At 46.6% G+C, this 23,526-nt stretch overlaps 2 protein-coding genes across 6 annotated transcripts in view; both read left to right on the top strand.

The window, feature by feature from the left end:
• Hdc (histidine decarboxylase) overlaps nucleotides 1-15,835 on the top strand; it is a 60,286-nt gene extending 44,451 nt beyond the window's left edge. For all 5 annotated transcript variants that reach the window (XM_065428891.2, XM_065428892.2, XM_065428890.2 and 2 more), the window contains 8 exons: nucleotides 393-463; nucleotides 1,642-1,661; nucleotides 6,141-6,239; nucleotides 6,977-7,078; nucleotides 10,074-10,305; nucleotides 11,242-11,487; nucleotides 12,898-12,936; nucleotides 14,871-15,835. In XM_065428891.2, the coding sequence (XP_065284963.1) occupies nucleotides 393-463; nucleotides 1,642-1,661; nucleotides 6,141-6,239; nucleotides 6,977-7,078; nucleotides 10,074-10,305; nucleotides 11,242-11,487; nucleotides 12,898-12,936; nucleotides 14,871-15,040 (979 nt within the window). In that variant the 3' untranslated portion in view covers nucleotides 15,041-15,835. The remainder of the gene's footprint in view (nucleotides 1-392; nucleotides 464-1,641; nucleotides 1,662-6,140; nucleotides 6,240-6,976; nucleotides 7,079-10,073; nucleotides 10,306-11,241; nucleotides 11,488-12,897; nucleotides 12,937-14,870) is intronic.
• Nucleotides 15,836-22,067: 6,232 nt separating this feature from the next.
• Nucleotides 22,068-23,526, top strand: part of LOC135899514 (ammonium transporter Rh type A-like) — a 92,500-nt gene continuing 91,041 nt past the window's right edge. The window contains exon 1 of the mRNA XM_070537543.1: nucleotides 22,068-22,263. Coding sequence (XP_070393644.1) covers nucleotides 22,219-22,263 — 45 coding nt within the window. The 5' untranslated portion in view covers nucleotides 22,068-22,218. The remainder of the gene's footprint in view (nucleotides 22,264-23,526) is intronic.

The raw sequence follows: 23,526 nt of genomic DNA, 5'->3' as shown, positions 1-23,526 counted from the left end.
TATTCATTCATACATTCAATAACACAAACGTGAATGTACGCGTACAAAATAGGCGCATATCAGTTATTGAGCAAGTAAAAATGTAATGAAACACATGAACGAGCGAGCCAATAAGAAATGGTTTAACCGGCGCGAAGCAGTATCTGTAGCTGGTGGTCGTATTTCTGGAAGCATAACAAAATCTTTCCAGGTCAAGAAAATTAAAGGGCCTGTCCACTTATTGACGAAAGTAAGAAACGCGCGAATGAACGCATCAGCAAATGATTGCTTTCATTTTTGAGAACCAGCGTTGAAAATATTGTTTACCAACAGTCTACGAAAATATATTTATTGGTTTTTTCTTGCTTTATAAGAAACGTCAGACGTGCTCATCGCCGTCTTACTTATCGCAGGGTGAAAAACAGCAGCACAGTTCATCACGCTTTCAATGTGGAGCCCTTGTATCTTCAACACGAGAATTCAGGTTGGTTATGAGCCCCTATGCACGTCCTCTCTCTCTCTCTCTCTCTCTCTCTATATATATATATATATATATATATATATATATATATATATATATACAGTGAAAGCTCGTTAATTCGAGCTTCAATAATTCGAATTTATGGATAATTCGAACTGTACGATTTGGTCCGGCCAAGCTCCACAGAAGTCTATGTATAAAAAAAAAGTCCGTTAATTCGAACGCGAGAAGGTTCCCTCACGGATAATTCGAACTACGCTCGCCTGGCACACGGCCAGAGAAACGCGCCTACTGCCTACACACAAGGCTGTATTGCCTCCGAAACGGAGAGAACGGCGAGAGAAGGCAAAATGGGAAAAAAAATCTAACCGACGCGGGGTCAGCTAGAAGGCAGCGGCGGCTGCCGCCTCTCCGTTCTACGTAACCTCCGAGACTTCTTGCCCGTTGCGAATCTCGGAGGCTTTGCAAATCTTGCACAGCTGCTAATGTTGTGTGGAGATGGCACGGCAAGCTCCAAAACACAGCGCATCAAGTACGTCGCAGCTGCGCTTGCAATCAAGAACCAACGAATGAGGGCCTTCGCCACCTTCACATGGTCAGCGTCTTTGTCTCGGCAGTCTTCATCGGTTGTGCACCTCTGTTTTCAGCTTAGGAGGTATCGGCCGTCGCGATTCATTGTGATGGTGTTAAGCCTCGGCTAACGTTCGTTTCGGTGGACATCGGTGGTGTGGCACAGTCGAACCCAGAGCTTCGACTTGAAGAGGGCGTGTGCCCGCGGCACACGCCATCACTTTCTGACACGCCAAATTTCTGACATGCCCTACTGCTTCCAAATCACAGTGTACTGTTGCCCTCCTTCACTTTCGTTAGTTCGAACTTTCGTTAATTCGAACTGAAGCGGCTTCCCCTTGCGGTTCGAATTAACGAGCTTTTACTGTATATATATATATATATATATATATATATATATATATATATATATATATATATATATATATATATATATATATATATATATATATATATATATATATATATATATATATATACATATACAATGCATACATACATACATACATACATACATACATACATACATACATACATACATACATACATACATACATACATACATACATACAATATATGCATTTGTTCAACAACGACTGCTCTCTTTTCAGGTTACGCTGTGGACTTCATGGTACGTACGCAGCGATCGCATATTCCTTATCTTATCTCATTAGTCTATTTCACGGCTCCTTTGTATAACAGGCGCAATCAAAAGTATTGCTACTGTAAACATCTTCTTCCTTTTTGGGCGTATGTTCGCGCTTTTCAGTCACAGTTTGGGCAATATTCCGAATGTTTTCCTTTATTGAGATTATATTTTCCATATATTTTTACTTCGCATACTTTCATTCCTTTAACATACCTAAATCCTGTGGCACTGATGCATTTGCAATCATGGCATAACAAAGCTTCGCGTTTAGTGTTTGTTTATTTTTACCGTACACAGCACTTCGAAAACCCATCCAAAAACGCATCCATTACATAAAGCCGCGATTCCCAGCACCGTGTCCCACTTGTAAGGTCATCATTAACCATTTTTTTTACCACTACAACCTCGACCAAGTGCGATTTCTTGCGAAACGTGCTGGATATTGCCACATTATAAATTGTTTCTTGTACTTTCGTGGAGCTGTCAAAATAGAATACGTACTTCTGCAAACGCGATGCAAGTTGTGATGATCAACAACCCAGATTTTATGTTCAGAAGTCTAGCATTTTATTTTAAACGCGAAGCATTTCTTTGCCTACTCGCTGCGGAAAAATCGTTTCCGACCTGATCCGGCGTCGAACGGCTCACACTTAGAGAAAAAATAATAAAAAAATCCCGCGGCTTGGCGGCGGCGCGCATCAAACCGAGGGTATACCACCCCTCTCCATAGCCGAGTGTCTTAACCATTCGGCTACGTGGGCCTACCTTGAACGTATGAATAAATTTTAACCATATGCGCAAGTCCCTCGTAAAGAATAAAGAGTGACAACAGTGCAGTTGCAGTGACTTAGCGCCTCGGAGCGGTTTCTCGTAAAAAGGTGCATTCGCGTTTACCATGCTGTCGCTTCGCCCACTTGGCGTTGCAGTGGCGCAGTAATAGAGCTGGGAGCATCACGTGACATGGGGCGTCACAAGCCACCAGCACCGGCCTACCCCCGAAAAACGAAAAGAAACAACCACACAGCTCAAATAATTAAAAATTTTACACATTTGCATTTGCGCCTTCATAGTATTCAGAAATGCTTCGCATGAACTCAGATAATCATCACAGATTATTTTTGCCATCGTTTTCTTTCTCTTTCTTTTTGTATTTGTGTGTGGGATTCTGGTTGGAGCTGCCGTGCGTCCGCATCATGTCACCAAATAGTTCACAACAAACAAAACGCAATGAAGTGTACATCCAGCCATTTTGCTTATCGCCTAAACAGACTTTCTATCACCTGGGGCAACGAACGCTAATGCATGCGACATAACCCTAATCGGAGCCACCAATTGTGAGAAAAACTGAAGTTTCACCACCCCAGTGATTCCTGGCCGTTTGCGCATGCTTGTACCTGAACAATCGCAAACAAGTCATGACCGGAGCGCACCTCTCTCGTGAAGCGACGGTTTTTCGCAACATCGGCACCGAATATCCGACTACCCGCCGTGGTTGCTCTGTGGCAATGGTGTTGGGCTGCTGAGCACGAGGTCGCGGGATCGAATCCCGGCCATGGCAGTCGCATTTCGATGTGGGCGAGAACACCCGTGTACTTAGATTTAGGTGCACGTTAAAGAAACCCAGGTGGTCAAAATTTCCGGAGTCGTCCACTACGGGATGCCTCATTATCAGAAAGCGGTTTTGGCACGTTAAACCCCATAATTTCTTTTTAATATCCGACTTAATAAGCGTGCCACCGTTTATTGACGGAAAGTGAGTGGTGAGCTTCCTGAAGATAATTTGGTCTACGATTCTCGCTTAGATACGTGTAGGATAGCCCACGCAAAATTAGGTCTAGGTTATCATGGTGTTTTAGCAGTTTGTGTTGCTGTCGTTCTACTCGCGGAGCCATTAATTATAGCCGACGTTCGGGAGAATATTGTGATGTGAATCTACACATAATACGATAGAACGCTGTAGGAAACACGTGCTGTTCAGCCTCAAATGCACGTCGAAAGAAATTGGAAACAGTCAGAATGCATTCTAAATCTTCGCAAGCCGCTTTATGTATAGTGAACCGCAAACGCTTACGGACCGCTGGAGCCGGGAAGAAGATGAATATTGACGCCGCTAGGGTACGTAACCTAGTATTCGCATATCCGCCCTGCACTAATATATGCGAACAACAAATTGTTGTGCGGTTTCAATGGCTGCGGTCACAAGCAGCTCGGACATTCAATGTACTCTCACATCCCGCGGTTCGTAAGCTTTTTCGCTTGCATGCCTATACATCAACAGCTCCACAAAACATTACCAGGCATCGTAACAGGGCAACTCGGATTGTCTTGTGTTGGCTCGATGCGCGCGATTGGCACATGCACCATTGGTTGGTGCCTTTGGCAGTTGCAGCTGCGGGTGGCGGTTTCGCGTCGTAGTGTTCAGGGGGTGTTAGGTGTCAAAGCTGAGCGCTTGCTGGAGTTATTCCTTCAGCTCATCACATCGTGAACCGGGCGGTTGCGAGTCGCTCTCCACATGGCATTGAACGTGTAACATGGCTTACACTGTCGCAGCGTTGCGTACGAAATTGTAAATTTTTATACATATTTGCGTAGTGGCGTATGTAGCTGCGTAGCACGCGTAGCGTCAACAGGCGCTGCCAGTGCAAGCTATTTAGCAGTAGCATATGAACACAGGTGTAGTCTTTAATACTGTCTGCAAGCGTTTGTTGGTATTTTCTTTTTAAGCCCCTTCCGATCATGTGGCGTATAACACAATGCGGCTATTGTACTATGCTCATATACTCCGGTGAAGCTGTTTGCGATGAACCTCATTAACTAACGTACTAATTATGCCTCACTGGTTTAAACGGCCAAATTAGCAGAAATAGCACCTCAGATACTAATTCAGTTCTTGGAATCATCCTCTCGAGGCCCTCAATTTGAGATACCTGTTGTTAAATTGCGATTGAAATGGCCCGGATATTCACTCAAAACGGAGCCTTCGCTGAGGGCGCTTATCGTTTGAACGTACGTGCAAACGTGCCCACTCACTACAAACCATTATTATCTCCGGTGCTGAGCAAGCACTACGCCGCCGTGCGCATGCATCCAGTGGCGTAGCTAGGTCATCTGGCACCCGGGGCCCATAGGTCATCTGTCACCCCCCTCCCCGGGTGTAGCCGGCGGAAAGAGGGGTGTCTTCAGACGTATATGACACCCCCCCCCCCTCACTGGCCCCTTGCACCCGGGGCCCACGGCCCCCCGGCCCCCCCTGTTGCTACGCCACTGTGCATTACCCACCGCTCACTTTTGCCAAAGCACGTGGTTACAACAGTTTGCCAAAAAAGGAAGCAGATGGCGCCCTACTGCAACCTCCCACGTAAAACATAATAAATGCAAAGTCTTTATTTCATATCATTCCCATGGACACATTTAGTCATCTTTACAGACTCCTGCGGGAAAACCAGAGCCAAACGTGCGGAATTATTAAACAGTGTACGGGAACGTCACAATAGAGACTTTTAGCTTGTCCGGTATTCGGGCAAGCGCGGGCGGTTTTCCGGTTTAGCGGGGGCGTCAACGTGAGCGGCCAGATTGGTGGCGCCAGCTAGTGGCGCAAAGCTCAACCACACAAATACAGAGCTAATTACTATATTCTGCTTTGCTGCTGGTGTAAATTTTCGACAGTGGCGTAATCGTGTTCACAATTACGCCGCTGCCAAAAATTTGCATGAGTGGCGAAGCAGGATATGGTGAGTTACTGCAGTTTTAGCTATGCGTTTGTCTGGTTGAGCTCTACAACACCAGGCGGCTTCACCGCTCCGGCCGCTCACGTTTACTTCCCCGACCATCCGGTAATCCGCCCAAACCGCTACCGTTTACCGGAATAGCGTACCAGCTAAAAACCTTTAATATGGCGCTCGCTCCTCGACAGACATTACGTTAGAATTTTTCGGGACGAATAAGCCTAGGAAAATGCAGTTTTCTGCTCTGGAAGGTACAATTATGTAAGTCAACTACGTTATCGACGTGGGCCTGTTGGTATGCCATCTTGGAATAATAGACTAGCACGAGTAAAATGTGCACACAACTTACTAGCGCCTTCCGTGTATTCGTGTACGCTTCTTATATGTGTTTTGCTTACATTACGATGTTATAATAAAATGTGCATCAGTGATTAGTGAGGGTGTGCTAATAGGATTGCACTCGTTATTTGCGATGATGAAATCTGCATTTGATCGCCCACATAGCTCAGGACAGCTGCAAAGGTGTACCTGTCCTGTTTTTTTGTGTCATATATTAAAGGAGAACTTCCGAAATTCCCATTTAACAGCCTCTACATTTAATACAACAGCATTTAAACCATCCAGTAGTCGTAGTGCGAAACGGTGAGTTGAAGCAGGATATATAAAGAACTTTTTTTAACTTTAATAACTTCATAAAACTTTATATGAAAAAAACTTGTTTCGGTACCACCAACAGCACTGGCAAGTGGGTCTGAGTCGTCGCTTCCGCAGCCTCAAGTTGTGGTTTGTCCTGAGGAACTACGGCGTGGCTGGTATTCAGGACCACATTCGCAGGGTGAGTCTGTCGCCACATATGCAGGGATTTTTTAAAATTATTATTTTGAAGAACGCGTGCGGGTGTGCGCATGTCTCCCTTTCACCGGGACGACACAGCGTTAGCTGTAAAAGCTGCATGCCTTGCCGAGTGTAAGTCAACATGATACCTGCCTTTCTGCGCACACATAAGGCTACTTGATTGTGCTCTACTTGTGGGCATGGCTCTTCGGTCCTTCCATCATTAACTTATGATTATCACAATAATGCAAACCATGACGCACAGAACAGAACACTGGATTACGTGTCATGCGATAACATAGCAAAGCATAGCTCAACGAAACGCACCGAGGTATCGTAACATCGTCTACAGTAAGTGAAGGCGTTATTTCCAGAAACTTTGTACGAATACGCCGAAGAAGAGCAATCTTCTTGATCTGTATTCATTGAACTGATTTTGGTGAAGTTGGTTGCACTTGACGGAAAGTTAAGTCTACTTTTGGGTCTATAACTATGGATTGCCAAGAAGCACAAGTACTTGAACATTACTACGTGTATTAAGCAGAGCGTCTGTCATACTCATGGTGTTTTTTTTTGTGAAATTAACAGCTAAGTATGTTGAATGTTGAAAGCTACTGCAGATGACATTCCCAGTTGTGATCTGCCGAGGAACAGCGGCGGTTTTAGTCAATAAGTGCTGCGCATTCAAACAACGAACGTAGTTACATTTAATGGCGCGCATCGTTGGCTGTTCCACAGGGCGTTCACATGGCTGAGATCTTTGAGAGCCTCGTGCAAGCGGACAAGCGCTTTGAGATTCCCGCCAAGCGCCACCTGGGCGTTGTTGTCTTCAGGCTCAAGGTGAGTTTATTTCAGGGATTCATTCCTCGCCGTTATGCAAGCGCTGGCTTGTCTGCGGTTCTTACGATGAGCCTCCTCAGTCCATGCACGTGTGTGTCGCCTTGCTACCTCCATATATACTTACAAAACTTTACCTCAACCGTCGATAACAGGCTTCCTCATGACCAGCAGTACATATTAAAACACCCAATATTCGCACTTGTCGACTCAAACGTCCGGCAGAACCATGGGGACTGAACTAACGCTGAAATCGCCATTATGCCAGCGCCATTTGCTCTGGAAACTGTCTACCAAACGTAGGATGTTTGACGCCGTTTATAAGAGTAACTAATAAAAGTAACTGAAGTGAAACGAGTTGAGACTCTCAGTTGTCAGTACACAGAAAGGAAGTGGCCAGTGTTTATTCTACAATATAACACATTACAGATTTACGTAGCTTCAGGAACAGTTATGAACACGTTTGTTTTGCAAATTTGACGCAGATGTCCAGGACCCAACTGCTTAGACCGCGCGGTTGCAGCCAACAACTCGAAGCCACATTAGCTGTGCGGGACACATTGAAGTTATACTAATTCACTGAAGCGTTTAAAATCGAGTACGCTCAAGGAGGCTTGTGGTGTCTTCTTTATGCGGAGCTGCGTGGACTGATGAAGTGAACATTTTTGTTTGTGCTTAAAACAGGTGTTTCGGAACGTCGCGCTGCACGAGGTAATTTAGAGTTGCTCTTTACGGCAGCACAAGCTCGGCTCTACTGCCTAGAGTATTGCGTAGGCACTCCTACTTCCGCTGTAAAGGACTGCTTCGTGGTTGGTTTCAATTCGATGTTGTAATTAATGGGTGTGCTTAGCGAGGAGAGAGTACTTCGCCATAACGACGTCACATCGGTGCCGTTGTGAAAATGGTGTGCCGCATCATCGAATAGAGGCTACTGCGTTATGTGAGCTAATTATATTGAACATCTTGACCCTCGATATTAAAATGATCTTTTTTTTTGCTCACGAGCTCGTATTCAAATGTACGGGAAAGAGAAAATATTTCTGGCAACCAACGCAGCAATTCTAATGATGTTCGTTGCATTTAAAAAGAGAGCGTTACAAGCAGTAATGATGAGAAGTGAACTTTCAATTTATGTCATAATTTCTTAAGAAAGTATTTTATAACGGCAAAAGCTAAAGAAACTCAACTACCAAGTGAAAACTCTGCATGTATGCAATAAGAAAGAAACGATATGACAATTATTTACACGGCATCTAATAATACATACACACAGTTGAATTACGCATTGGTCTGAAATGTACCGCTAATTTCTGTAGATTCTTACAGAACCTCCTAAGCACTGTAACAACTACAAGTTGCCTGTGAACTCGTAGACAACTTGTTTCCGCTTGAGATAGCATAAAAGATGCAATTTACAGAAACGCGATATCTGTTTCTGGTGCACTGTCTGTGGGGATCCTCGACTAGATGTTGTTTTCACCGCATGGCTCTCGCGTCTCCTGTAATCCAGCTTCTCCGCATAGCTAAGCGGCGGCGGCGACCGCTGTGGTCGCAGCATATTACGAGACGTGGCGCGAGTGTTGCGTTGCCAACGCCAGCTAACGACGGGGTTACTCAGGCGCAAAAGGGTTTGGCGCCGGAGTAACCCCGGCCTTGTGGTTGGCGGGCGGCGCTGATATTTCGAGCGCTCGCCCACCGTTCGCGGCTCCGTCCTGCGAAAGGCTTAGGAGCAGGACGCCGGAATGGACGGACACGATCCTTCAAACGCGACACCGTTCGCGTGACCGTGCACGCGAGTGATTAGACATGGGTGTCCAGCATGGGAGCGAACATATTAGCTCGCTATCCGGTCGCGGTGAGTCGGACGTCCTCGATTGGTCTCGCGCCCATTGGCATGTTCTATGGGTTTAATTCAGCCAGCAGGCACTAGTGTGTGACAGCTGCAATAAATTCCCTCTTGATTGTTTGCACTACAATGGTAGAGTTTAACTTTCTCTCTCAGATGCATCAATTTTCATTGAAATAGGTCCACCGTTTGTCTCACGCCATAAAGCTTATTCTTTGCTAAACTTTTTTTCTAATTCCAGGTGATTTCTCTCAGTTATTCGTGAAGCATACACTCTATGACACGAAGTCGGGCTAAGAGCCCTGAATGGCGCTTTTTCTGAGCGGCTGTTGCAGAGCACGGAGACAGTTGTAGCAAATTAATCCGTAAAAAAATGCGCGCCTAACTCTTCTTTTAGGCATTGTTACAGTGCTTACGTGTGGCTAGAACAAATCACACAAATAGAAGGTCGATGGAAGTCTTGTAGGGGATATCCGTCTTCTATGCGCATTTACAATGTTCCCACCAAATAGTAATGCTGCTGTTCTGTGTGAAATATCATGTTTGTCATACCCATGTAATAAAGAAAAATTTCGCGCTTTGATCCGACTATCGTAGGAGTTTTTGCACGCTGATTTAACGGGCATTTTTTAAAGCGAAGTTTAGCGACATGTACGGTGCACCTCTGCATTGCAAGAGCTGTAGACCCATTCAGCTCTACACAGCTTCTAATATCTAAGCCTCAGTTTTTCACGAGTCGCGTTGGTTCGAGAAAATCAAACTGCCTTCCAGGCTTGACAACAGACAGCCGAGACACCCTTCAGGTCTCGTAGTTCGCGCGCACTTAGTGCCTATGGCATTCATGAAGAGAGCGAGCCGGAGAGGGCGGCATCCTGGCCGTGACGTCACTCGCGATAGGGGGCGCCACTCCAATTTCTCGCCGCTACTAGTGCGAGCAGTCCGTAGTATATACCAAACCGGACTGAGCTGCTTCTTATAGTCGGAACACTGTGGCGCGTTCGTAACAAAAAATCTAGAAACTCAATTTCAACTCGATGCAGGGTTAATCAAGAGGGCGACCAGATGCAGGAGGGTTGCCACGATAGACCCATAAGACGAAATGTCTACTAACATTAAGTACCCCTCCCCCCTTTCTGTGCCGTGATGATGCAGGGCCCCAACGCAACCACGGAGAAACTGCTGAAGCGCCTTAACACGGGTGGTAAGCTGCACTGCGTGCCGGCCGCCTTCAAGGGCAAGTACGTGATCCGCTACGTGGTGACGTCGACGCACACTAACGAGAAGGATATCTTACGCGACTGGGAGATAATCTCTCAAATGGCCGGGGAGCTGGCACCACACCGCATCACTCTCGCCGAGCTCAAGAAGCAGGATCCCGAATTCGGTGAGCAGCCGTGTAGGAGACGTTGAAACGAGGGCTTTGCGTCCCTAGCCAACGGCCTCCGAGCTTTGCGAGCAGCACTGGGGCCTGAATCTTGGAGGCCACAGGGACTTGAATACGCTAAGCTTATCGCCCCCAAATGCCGGCGACGGAAGGGACACAGGTTCGCAATACGGTCGCTGCGTGCGTGCACCCCTGCAATTTCTCGTTCATTTTGAATGTCGCGGTGCGTTCGGATGCTTCCAGTGACTCCATCGTTGTTGGGCGCCCCTCTCGAAAGGGGAGTGACTTCTTCTCTGAAGTTTAATACCCTGGTGAGCTTCATTTGAGCGTCGCAGCACAGATCAACATGAAAACGTTCATTGAGCATCGAGCTGCTTTGATGCCACTTATACAAAAAAAAAGATAGGTCGAAAAAAAAAAACATGTGATATACATAGAAAGCATGACGAGTCGTCTATGATAACAGCAAAAGGGACGCCAAGCGTAACCGGAGTAACACGACATTTCACGGAACTAGCAGTTTAGGAAATTTGCAAAAAAATAAAGTAAGGAAAGCAGGAATTGGAAGTCAATTGGAGCCTTTCTGCTGCACTGGTCATAAAAAAAATTAAATTATCGGGTTTTACGTGCCAAAACCACTTTCTAATTACGAGGCACGCCGTAGAGGAGGGCTCCGGAAATTTCGACCACCTGGGGTTCTTTAACGTGCACCTAAATCTAAGCACACGGGTGTTTTCGCATTTCGCCCCCATAGAAATGGGGCCGCCGTGGCCGGGATTCAATCCCGCGACCTCTTGCTCAGCAGCCCAACACCATAGCCACTGAGCAACCACGGCGGGTTCACTGGTCCTAACTCGGACGACGGTGTACGAATGTGGTGACAGTTGAATGAGTCGCGCACACACCTCTCACGACCCGATGAACGTGCGCGCGCAGGTTCGAGCCTGCTGCTGTCCAACAGCCCGATGACGCCCAAGGTGGTGAACGGCAGCTACGTGGCGCTCTTCGAGGGCGACGAGGCGCTGCGGCAGCTGGTGAGCCGCTACTCGAACAAGTTCTCGCTCACCAGCAAGGAGAGCCCCGAGCTGCGACGCCGCGTGCGCCGCTTCATGCTCTCCCAGAAGCAGCTCAGCCTCGACTCGCGCATGGACCTCGTCAACTCGCTCATCGCCTCCTCCAGGGGTACGTATGCGTGAGCGTGAACGTAGACAACTTGGAAACCACTTATAGACCACCCGACGAGCAAAACGAGAACAAGGTGAAAGCCGGAAGCCAACATTTCGACTAGTGGACTTGTATTTTTCAAGAAATCTTGAAACTTTGAAGAAGAAATCTTGAAAAATACAAGTCCACTTGTCGAAATGTTGGCTCCCGCTTTCACCAATTGTTCTCGTTTTGCTCATCGTCTTGAATTTCCATCTCCCGCCTTCCCCCTGTTTTCCCTTATAGGCCATCCGTGGTTCACTTATAGAACACAGCGACAACGATTGTTGGAATACAGCTGAAAGAGCTGTTAACATTGCGATTATAGTTATTTTGTCGAGGAACGTAAAATTTAAAGCCTTATTGTCGGTCCTCGTCAATAGCGAGCACATTTCTGGAGAAAATGGGCAGCCACTCGGCTTACACGAATTAATCGCCCCTAGTGTACTAGGCGTGCACTCCCATAATTAAAAAAACTTTTTTTCGTTTTATAATTTTTTATTATTATTAATTTTTTTCTCTCTTTTTTCTTTTTTTTCTACTTTGCGTGATACATCTGTCCCAGACTTTCCAATACAACGATGCACTGTCTCGATCGCACTGGCACCGATATGATTTCGCTTGGAGTGAAACAATTTCCGAGCGTACCTTAATTGCGCTATTCGCTCTATCTTTGTTGCGTTATATGCTGCACTGATTTCTCTAATTAACCTCCATCTAGCAGCGCTTTCTCCATCGAAGTCAGTCCACTTATTATATAAGTAATTTTCAGGTCGCTTTAGTTACGTTGGAATAGCGACAGTGTGATAGAAGAAAAAAAAATGTGAGCGTTGAATCTAAGAAAAGAGAATGATTGCAGCACGGTACTAAATTAGTGCCGCTTAGCTTATCCCTTCAGAGATGAAATACGAGAGAAAACTGCACAAGCACACTTAATCCGTTCTTTACGTGGAGACGCAATCAGGCACGGCTAATCTTAATTTATGAGCCAATACCGACGATGGAGAAATAGCGGGGGAAATATACCGATTAGAAACAGAAAGCAACTATTTGGTAAATTTGAATATGTCACAATCACAGCCAGCGAAATCAATATTTCGAACACATCTTGTTGAATACGCCGGTCCTGTTCAGATCACCGTAGCTAAGCCTCTCTAGGTGGCCTCTCTAGGTGGCCTCTCCACCAAGCACTGTCTGCACACAGACAGTGCTTGGGGGAGAGGCCACCTGAGAAGGATCAGCGCGCTGATATCTTCTCTTCTGCATCGGGAGAGTTCAACTATACCGCTTTGAACGACACAGTTGCAGTGTCCGTTGCAGGCGACGTCCTCCTCCTCCCCACATCGTTTGAAAACACTTTTTTGTTTTTTGCACTGTTTTTGTTTTCAGGCCTCCAAGCATTAATAGCCGCCGCCATCTGTGCAAAATGTGAGTGCGACGTTTTGATTTTGTTTGCCAATAGTTTAGCTTTACTTTACGTTTTGTAAAGCTGTTTTTTTTTTTCGAATGAGTTCAGTTTTTTTTTATGAGATTGCTGATACTACGCATATAACTGCTTAGTTGTTTTCTGTGATGCTTGGCACGTTGCGGAGCTTTTCTAGTCAAATACCAGAAATGGTCGGTGCAGCTGCTTGCGTTAACGCCTGTGAAGAAACGATCTAAACAAACTCCATCCTTGAGAAGGTCAATGCTGCGGACAGATTCAAGCGGAATAATATGATCGTCTTACGCCGTTATGAGAACACGTGAGGGGTACGTCGCCAAGGCGGCAATGGTAACTGATTCTGGCTGTCACTGCTCAAAGGTGGCTAACTAAAGAAGTTACAAGACGTCACGTCGGAACCGGAAGCCCGCTGTAGAAAGAGGACGGGGAGAAGCAAACGAACTAATCAAGAACAGTTACCGCATGAGTACTTTTGGCCTAAAGAATAGAACAAAATGACAGGCTACGAGAGACCTACACAATACGGAGAAAGAAACGCGTCGACGTTGGAGCTAGCGCTGTCGACGAAGCCGGTTATTGAGATTGACCGCACAGGTAGCCAACGGATGCTGCCACGCCATAACCCGCACTGCTCGACACATGTCCGTGTATATTCGATTGGGTAAAAGCGATCTGTCGCACCTCTACTTCAACGTCTGGTATCGCTATACGAAAAGCATAATCGTTGGTAACCTTGAATTCTACGTCATTCTTGCTCTGTTTCTTCACTGCTAGATACAATGTGTGTCAGGTTAATTACATGACCACCGATGATTGTGCCCTATTTCGCTTGATTACCTGACTCAGGCGCTTCCGAAATGCTTGAGCAGGTTTCTGAAGGCTTTTAGCAGGCATGCATTAAGTAGAGCGTCGGCGGAGAAAAACCCGTTTAAATGCCCGCAAGAATTTCCCAATTCATTTAAATGTTCCTCGCGACCATTTAAATTATTTGCGCCATATTTAACACAGAAGTATTGCACCACAAGATCTGTAAGACCTCACTAGTATGTACGATGGGTCTACATACAATGTGTAACTCATTACATCGACATCCCTATTATTCTATCTGTGAGGATTCTTCGATATAAAATCACAAACAATACCTAATGTTACGCTCCGGAGTAAGAACACATGGAAAGTTGTTACAGATCTGGCTTTCTGTGGCCCCTCCTCAAATACAAAAAGCAAGGCCGAAATGCCAACAGAGACGGTGGAAAAAAAAACTGATTAAGCACCCAATTACCATAAACTAGAAACATAAATAGACTGGAAATGCTAACAATATCAAATAATACGTAACACAGAGAGCTGTAACGTCATGCTAGAGAAGGAAATAAAAAATATTGCAACAAATAAATACGTTAGAAAATATACCAAAAGCAACGGATGTCTCAATGAATGAGAGATGAGTTGATCAGAAAAATTGTTAGAAAGATGTAATTTGCTGAGAAATGCCAGTGGGTGATATAATCCTCCCTAAGAAATCGCGGAAGGTTATGTTAAACAGTTTTTGCCCGCTCACGCATTCAAGGTTCCTTGGAAATTGGTTAATTAATGGCAGACATTAGGCTTTTACTCGACAAGCTTTAAAGTGCCACCAGCACTATCTGCAAAGTGTCGAGCTACATCTATTCACCTGCTGGTACGGATTCTCTGAAAATCGTTCCTACGCACACCGAAGACCGTACGGACGGACGGACTGTGGATGGACGCCGCAAAGCGTGAGTCCTTAACAGCTGGCGTTGTGAAGCCGAACGGTGCCGGCTACAGTTGCTTCTTGCAAGAGTGTGGCGATCCGCTAAATTTCGTAAGCAAGCTGGCACGACGCCATGTTTGCACCGTAAGCTAACCACACGAGCGATTGTTCGCGCGGACGCAGGTGTGGACGCGGCCGGTGGCAGCGAGGACAGCTGCAAGGACAGCGAGTCCATCGCCGAGGGAGACGAGGATTCGGGCGTAACGACGGCCCAGAAGGCCCTGGCTCAGCCTGGCTCGTGCGTCTCCTGCAGTCGCCCGCTGGCCAGAACCGACTCACGACACAGCGAGTGATGAACCAACCCTGCGGCCCGTGCTATAGCTTTTGACTTCACAGTAGTGACGTTGCCTCCATTACCTGTCCGCGTGTTAATGTACTTGTCCCACCAAAGGGGTTTAGTTATCTAACTTCCCCTTCTTTACGAGGAGCCACTTATCACGGAAGCCTTTGTTATCCGCGCGTTCCTTGTGCGCGCAAGCTCTCGCCTGCGTTCCAACTTCGCCTCGGTGATCACTATAAGAATATCATTGCATAAAGAGCAGAACATATTCTAAAAGGAAAACACTGGCGGCAGTAAGTTTCGAAATTACAGTCCCACGCTCAGAATTCGAGTGTCTTACCCACTGGGCTGAGCCAACGCAGCCCTGTGCACTCTGATTTATGACATCGTGCTGCTCGGACCGAAATTTTCATTGCGAAGGCCGGTGTGACGAAAGCGATGTCGTCAAAATCACCGCGGCTTACTCGGGAGCATCGCCATTAGGTCCTATTGCAGTCGGGCGAGGTAGCGTGACGTCGCGTATCGACACGCACCGGCCTTGTGCTATCTAAGGAGGCGTTGGCCAAACGTCTCAACGCGCTCGCTCGCCCGGGAGGAGTTCATAACTCAAAGGACCGTTTAGCGGCGTTCAATTGGACATTAATGCTTTCGCATTCACAACCCTTAAGAAGTATTCAGGTGTCCTCGGATTTTTTTCTCTTGCCGTGAGGGCCCGCGAATACCGTAGGCTGTCATGCATTGTTCCTAACCTGTGGATATAATAGACAAGCGCACCAGTCAAGCTGAAGCGAACAATCTGCCTGTGTATTGGACATTTGTTGTTAACACAAATGTTAAATAAATTGAAAACTTCATGGGTGGCAACGTGGTGCTTTGTTTCGTTTTAACGCGATAGCGTTAAGGAGCTCGTGTCGCAGAAAAGCCGGTGTCGTTGGCGTCGGTGTCGGCGTCGGCGTCCGCGGCGTTGGCCGTGAGCGATAAATCACGGCAGGCACTTTATAAATAAAAAGCAACTTCCAAGATGGGCTGGGTGGGAATCGAACCAGGGTCTCCGGAGTGTGAGACGGAGACGCTACCACTCAGCCACGAGTTCCATGCTTCCAAGCGGTACAAACGCGCCTCTAGTGAATGCGGTGTTGCCTTCGAAACGAGCCGTGGAAAGTTATACTGCGGTGTATATCGGTAATTACGAACATGTAACTTACAGAAGTCGCAATTACACGAGTAGCGAAGTGCGTTTCTGCTGCATTTCTTCTGCGCTTTCCGCACACGCAGAGCCATCTTGCGGCAAACACAGAAGACCCCCTCCTCTCCATGTACGGCGCTGCCCCGACAGATGGCGCGCCACGCGCGCATTGGAGCTGTGCGAGGTGGGTCGCGGCTGGGAATAATCTCTCTCCCATGACAACGCTTCGCCTTGCTCCCTCTGCAGAATCAAGCGACTTTGCTTCCTTTAGATCACTATCTGTCTATCTCTCTGCCCGTGCCGATCATGACGTTTGGCTGGCGTGCATCATTCCCCCCCCCCCCCCCGAGATACCGAGTTCTTTGGTTCGTTCCGCTTGCTCAGGCGCACGTTTCGTTGCTGCGCCGAACGCCGCGTTGCTCGACCATATGGCTCGACGCTCACCGCGTCCGATGCGGGGCGCCTCGTAAGTGATGGCTGCCCTGTGGCCCGTTGTCTTACACCCCTTGGCGGGTCGATGGGAACGCTGTCGCGTTCCACTCTTGAAGGCGAAGCTTAAGCGTCCTCCAATTTTTTTTCTGTTCCTTTCCTTCCTATGATAAGCTTGGTTTTATTTAAAGACGAAAGGCATGCGCGCTCTGCTAGAGCACATGCCGTGTTGCTGTTGAAGACCAGCGGCCTTATTGCGGAGAAACTACGGTTATGTCTGCAGTTCTGTTCTGCCACCGCTTGCGTAGGGTGCCTCGGGCGGCTCCACTGCGCTTGTGTCCTGTGATGTGAGCGGCTTGAGACGCAGAAAGTTATTTCCCTCATGGCGAAGAAACGGCGCCCTTAATTTTTAGCCTCCACCCCCTACCCCGCCCCCTCATCGAAATATATACATTTCCTTCTCGCTTAACCAGACCTTTTAAGTAAGTTGAAGTGTGTACGTGCCTATTGTGCAAGTGTTCGTGGAAAATTTGTTGCCATACCTTTCACCACTCGTCATGAGTAGCACTGTGCCAGGGCTGTGGTGAGGTGTAGGACTTCAAGCCTGTATTAAAATCAGCACCTCTCTATGTCTATCTCTCTTTTTTTTTTCTTTCGCGGCGAAGCTGTTAAGGCGACTAGAAACGCTCAAAAAACGGTATGTGCCAGTTTTCACTGTTAACAGAAAAAAAAACTATATTATTAACGAAATTTATATTTTAAGCAAACGTGGGAAATGTTAGGGCCGATATGCACGCAAAATGTGAAGTGTGTGTGAATTGAGGGTTGAATGAAAACCACTAAGCTCTTATTTTAGGCATGCGAAAATATCCTGAAAAAGTTACCCCACTTCCTAGCTGGGAGGACCAAAGACGGCAAATATTTTCTCTATTTGCAGTAAATGGAAACCACGTTATGGGTGAAGTGCACTGAAAGGCTGCAGTGTGTACCTTAACTATGTGCGTTCAAGTTAACTGCCGAATACTCGTCTTTATCCGAATTTTAAGCGTTTTACGAGGCATCTAGTTGCTTTTCCCCGGGATTCTCGGTGAACTATGTGAGGCAAAGTGTTCATATTTCGTTGAATAAGGAAGCATGCTGTGAGTGACGAACGATAAATGTTTAAACTGTGTAAGTTAATTACAGTCTTTGTAGAAAATCACTTATTCTAGCGTTCCACAGTGTCATACCACTGCCATCCGCAATGTTTTCCAGAGCCCCACGACGACTGTGAGGGATACCAACTTCAAATTCAGTGAAAACTTTAATTTGTAATGAAACGTTCCCGTTCCTCGATTAAATTAAAGTGTTGCAAATAATTGCCGAACCCTCGTTTCTTGCCTAGTCTCATGCGTCATAAGAGGTTTGTAATTGGCTTCTCCGGTGTCTTCAGTGAACCAAACAACGCGCCTTGTTTATATTTGGCAAAAATAAGGGGCACATTATGAGCCATGTGTAGGCCAATAATAAATGTTCTGGCGTAATAAAATGTGTATGTATGAATCACTGCCTTCGTAAAAATTCCGTAAGAAGTGCTCAAAAACGTTATACGCGACAAAGGTTTCCAATGGACCCGTCATGTACGGGCAACATCCCAAAGTATGTTATTTAATTACAGGCAACTGAAATTCCTATTGCAACTGTACGAAAGAGACAGCTTCGCTGGAAATTGGTTTTGTTCCTGCAAGGTCGCGCAAGTCTGCCACATCTTTTTGAAACGTGGGCTTATCGCTTTTGAACACTATTACCTTGGTGGCCTCAGTTGGTTCGCCCATAATATCACGTTTACTACATATGTAACGGTACTTCGTACAGTATACCGGGATTCTACGAAAACATTAAGCGATATTTAAAAATGGACGTTTTGAAACAAGAGGTCGGTTCCTTCGGATACATGCCGTCGGTAGTGGCGACCGCGGGGTGATGGGTGATACGTTGTAATTCGTCGCTAATTAACAAACATTCATTAACTAACTTCTAAAGTCTTTAAACGACACCGAGCGCCGTATGCGGTATGTGCGAGTGAAGACTTGCGAGGGTGAGCCGACCATGGCGGCTCAATCTCGAGCGCTCAAGGGAGGAAAGCGGGAGGAAACGCGCCGGGTTCCGTCCTGCACAAGGCTTCAGGGGAAGGGAAGGGAGGGGCCATTCTACTCCGGCGGCTGCTGTGTGTGGCGTAGCCGTGCAAGCCCTATCTTGAAAGTGATCTGCGATGAGTATAGAGACTATGTGCGCCGAGGGATCATAGCTTCGTGTGCGCTGTGTTTTCGCCGCTTAGTTGAAGCGAGAGGCGGCACGAAGGTTGATTCGCTCGCTGCTGCTGCCGCACTTCCTCACTTCAGCGTTTTGACAGCGAGCTTCCGCGTTCATCGAGTGAGATCTGTTCACGTCTCCTTGTGCGCGCGTGGCACTACGCTTGTTAATTTAGTTAGTATAGCTAATGTTCTCAAGTGAATCTCAAAGCACTGACTCGTGCAAGCCTGCGCTTTGGTATGCTTGGCGCTTTCGGCCACGTCGTATATCAACAATTTACTTATAAAATGAAAACGCGCGCATCTTATAGCTGACGTTGAAGACAAAACGTATACGTAGGATCCTTCGTCCTCGGATCTTGCATATTGTTCGGGGGCTAAAAATCGGTTGTTATTTTGTAGAGGAACACCGGGCCAAACTCGGGTGATTTTTCTGTCTGGTGGCCCAAAGTTGGGGACTTTTCTGGTAAGTTTTACAAACAAATAATAAAATGAGTCGTCTCGTTTTGGACACAAATGTTTCTATTTAAACAAGCGAAAACACTCTCAAATTGAATTCTGTGGTTTTGAGTGGAAGAACCGCTCTCTCAAGAACACGTTATAGCAATGACAGCTGCTCGCAAATCATATGACGAACTCGTCTCAACAAATCCTCGTTGTCAGGCATTATTAATACATTATACATAACAAAGAATCCACATTAATGAAAACAAAAAACAGAGACGAGTTCGGCCATATCTTGTTTACTTTGTCCTATGTATTTTTTAACAAAGAAATAAAAGTGCAAAATTAGTGCACACAGGCATGCTTCGCAGGTGATGTGACGCTTTTTTTCCCGTATCTTACAAGCCCTTGCTGACGTACATAATCATACGCATTAGAAGCATTTCTGTCTCCAACCTGTCGGGGCCTTTGGTCCTTGTCTGTTGTCCTGGAATACGGAATACCACCATATTCCAGTGGAAGTGGAATGGAATACCAACTGGACGAATCAGCCACCCTTCTTCGAACGTAACGTACCTGAGTATAACATCCTCTTAACGTCCCCGCTACTATTCACAATGCGGAGCAACGTCAGCGGTGCGTTAATTCGCACGCTAGCGCATTGACCCGTCTACACAGATACGCGACGTTCGGCAAATGCGATTCTATACGCCATTGTCGTATTTCTGTGAACGCGGGCACTAAAAAATGCAACAAGATTTCGCTCACTCAACGCCAGCGCGTATTGAATATATCACATGTTTACGTATGCCAGTTTTCGCTTGAGTGTATAGCCGATAACAAGGCATGTACCACATTCATCAATTATTAATAATATGATATACCTTGACCCCTTGCTCACAAAAGATGGGCGGCGTTCATTAGTTTTGTAACACCTGCATTTGTTGTTATCCTCTACTAAACGGCCCGCTTCGGGGTAGAAATCGTGGTTAACCCGATGTTGAGAAAGGAAAAGAAATCGGAAATTAACGGGTTTTATTCGAAAACGAAGGACCCTATGGGTATACGGGATGTTTTCGACGCCGAAATTCTCTGCGCTTCTCGTATTGTACTGTGTCACTTTTCTGCGAGATCAAGCACGTCATGTATTATGACTCAACATGTTTTAATGCTGAATAAAATTTCCGCTTTCCCTCCAAGTTCTGCGGGACGCTTTTGCGCTAAAATCTGCAGCGCGTCACTTTTCGTAATGCGCTATTTCGCCTTGCTGGCTGAAGAAAACTTCGCGCACAACGATTCTCACACAGTGCGTGGGATATGTACAGTCAACAGCAAAAGTTTACAGGATGCGGTTTCCCCTTCAAATAAAAATTCCTGCACTGTTAAGGTATGGCACTTCGTATTTAATGAATCTCTGTGTAGGTTGCGATGGCTACTACATGCTGGAACATTTAATTCGAGGCAGTGTGACCACGCTTCGCGAGATTTCACCTTCTTCGCAGATCCTGCGTCCCGTAAGCTTTTGCGGTTGACTGCACGTATGGTATAATTGTTTTCCTCTGGGGATAGAAAAGCGACGAGATGTCAACGCGCGAACAGTGGCCCGCACAAATATCAGAGCGATAGCTTATCTCGCAGCACTTCAGCGTTCATTTTCACGACGGAGGTAAAAGTGTAAGATGACGCAAAATTAAATAGTGGTACGTCTCTGTTTTAAACAACTTCAAACTGTTCAATACTATGTCGTGTCATGTTGTCACGATGTCAAGTTAACGCTAGCTGTTGTCATCCTCTGCGTCTGTCTGTCCGTACATAGCATTACACAATTTTGCTCGTGCTTACAATAAGCGTTTCCAAATCCAGCCATACGCTGTCACTGTGGTGAAGTGAGTAGTCCACCTGTATAGTTATCAGTTGTGTTCTTTGCCGTACAAAGCTGTAAATTTACACCCAAGGTGCGTCAGCTCTCCGAAGGCACAACTTTCTATAAACAGCGCCGAACAACGGGATGCCTACGTATCCGAAACCTGCGCAGTAATGCGCACTATTTGATCACTAAGCGCACACAACTCGCATACGCATGTTTAGCTCGACGTAAACCTATAGCATCGGCCTACTTCCTCTAGTCGTCATCGTCGTCGCCGCCGCCGTTGTTGTTGCTGCTGCTGTTGTTTACAACAGTCGTCTTCACTGTTCATTATTTACAGCTCCCTTCCTTTGTTTATGATGCCTTTCCGCCCATTGGCCGAGTGCACTGTAATTTCGTATTGACCGGCGTGTGTGCCAGAAATAGAAATAAAGGCACCGACGCTTATACTTTTGTAAGGTCTCATACTCTCGCGAAACTCGCGTCGTGTACCAATCAACCGCGAAGGCTGGTCTGCGTCCGTCGTGCAAGAGCACAAAAAGGGGGGGGGGGAGGGGGGGACCCGAACCGAAAAAAAGGACGTCGCGTTGCAACGGCACCACGACAGATGTCGTTTCGTTCCCAGTCGGTGCCTCGGTCGCACGCAAGTCTCCATTTGTGTCTTTCCGTGCGCGCGCGCGCGACATGACAAAGTCCTTTTCTCTCCGTTACGACTTCTCCCTCCCCCCACCCCCTTCTAAACCCCCTCTTCGTCAAACCCTGGCGGCGCACGCCCTCCCGCCCCCTCCGAGATCCCCTCGCCCTCCCGTTTGGTAGTGCCGTGGGCAAGCGACGACGTGATGCCCACTGCCAGCGGGCAGAACGCGGAGTGTATTGCTCTGGTGTTGGCGCCCCCCGCTTGCGCTCACAGCTCCGCGCCCGGGATTTGAGCGATTCGAACTATTCGAGCCCCAGGACCGATCGCCCCGGCAGTCATGTGGAAGCGGGGAAAGCTAGCCTTCCTCCTCCTGCTCCTACAGGTATTTTTTTCCCGCAAACCACCTTTTGGCGTGTCCTGTTGCTGCGGTAGCGCGAATGTGTTGCGCTTGCAGGTAAAAGAACCGCGGAAATCGAGCTGGTGGGTGTATTTAGATCTTCCCTTGCCAACGATCTATAGCTTCGTTTCGCTGAAGTGCAAAGATCTGATCAGCAGGAGTGTGTTGGACGTAAGATGCTCCTGCGGCAGTGGAAACGGCGAAGCTTTCTTTCTACTTTTAATGCGCACGGCTAATAATTACCCGGTGGTCGTCCTTTAAAATGCCCATGCATTTCTTATTCAGCCATTAATTTCATTTCATTTATGTCCTCCTGAAAGGCCCAAGTGCTTACAAAAGGGGGACATATCCAGTTACAACGGCAATGACAATAAAAGAAAAATATAAGAATTTTCAACAACAGTAAATCTACATTCAGGACCAATAGGGAGGATAAAACAGCAGACAACGGCAAACATCAGTAGCAAAAAAAAAAAAATGCGCGGCGTTTCTTGAAAACATAAAAAGGGCATAAAAAATAAGCAAAATATTCAGGAATGTAGCATTGGACATGTTTACAAGGTATGCGTGATATATCTGTTCAAGAGAGGGGCGTAAGAAGTTATGCGAAGTAAAATGTACAGCTTATCGCAGAATTCCTGAGGTCGGTGCGTGAAACTATGTGATCAGAGAAGACACTTCACAGCAATGGCTATGGTTAATGCAAGTGGATACTCTAGATTATGGTTTTAACAGCACGGGACGTGATTCAGATGTAGTAAAAAGAACGAAGCAGGCAGAAGCGCCGGATGTGAGGTCACGGCGCGAGCAAAGGCAGGGTGAGTGAATATTTTAGTGACGTAACGCTGACGTAGGTCCAGTACTGGCAGCTGATGAAGCGGGTGGCTCAGCTCTCAATGGATTCCAATTGTGCGGTTAGATAATCGTGAGATGGGTGTTAAATTACTTATGATGAACCGTCGTCCCAAAGTTCCGCAATCTAAAGTCACGATGGTTCCATTGGAAGAAAATTCGGGTAGGAGAATGATAAATTGTGCATGTTGTGGGTGAGTTCTTTTATTACTGAATGTTTAAATCTCGAATAAGCGTATATAGTCAGCCATGTCGCGTTTTTTTTCTTATTCTTTTCATAAAAATAACTATCACTGGTTCAAGGCTCGATGAGCTAGGTGATTCTTGTCCGCAGGAAAACAAAAGGAGTTCGCTTTCGCCATTGCTGAATGTGCCTGTTGCATCGAACTCGCCCTT

Source organism: Dermacentor albipictus, chromosome 4 (assembly GCF_038994185.2).
Source record: "Dermacentor albipictus isolate Rhodes 1998 colony chromosome 4, USDA_Dalb.pri_finalv2, whole genome shotgun sequence".
Classification (NCBI taxonomy): domain Eukaryota; kingdom Metazoa; phylum Arthropoda; class Arachnida; order Ixodida; family Ixodidae; genus Dermacentor; species Dermacentor albipictus.
Note: the sequence above shows the minus strand (reverse complement) of the source record. Positions and strands in the feature narration are given on the sequence as shown.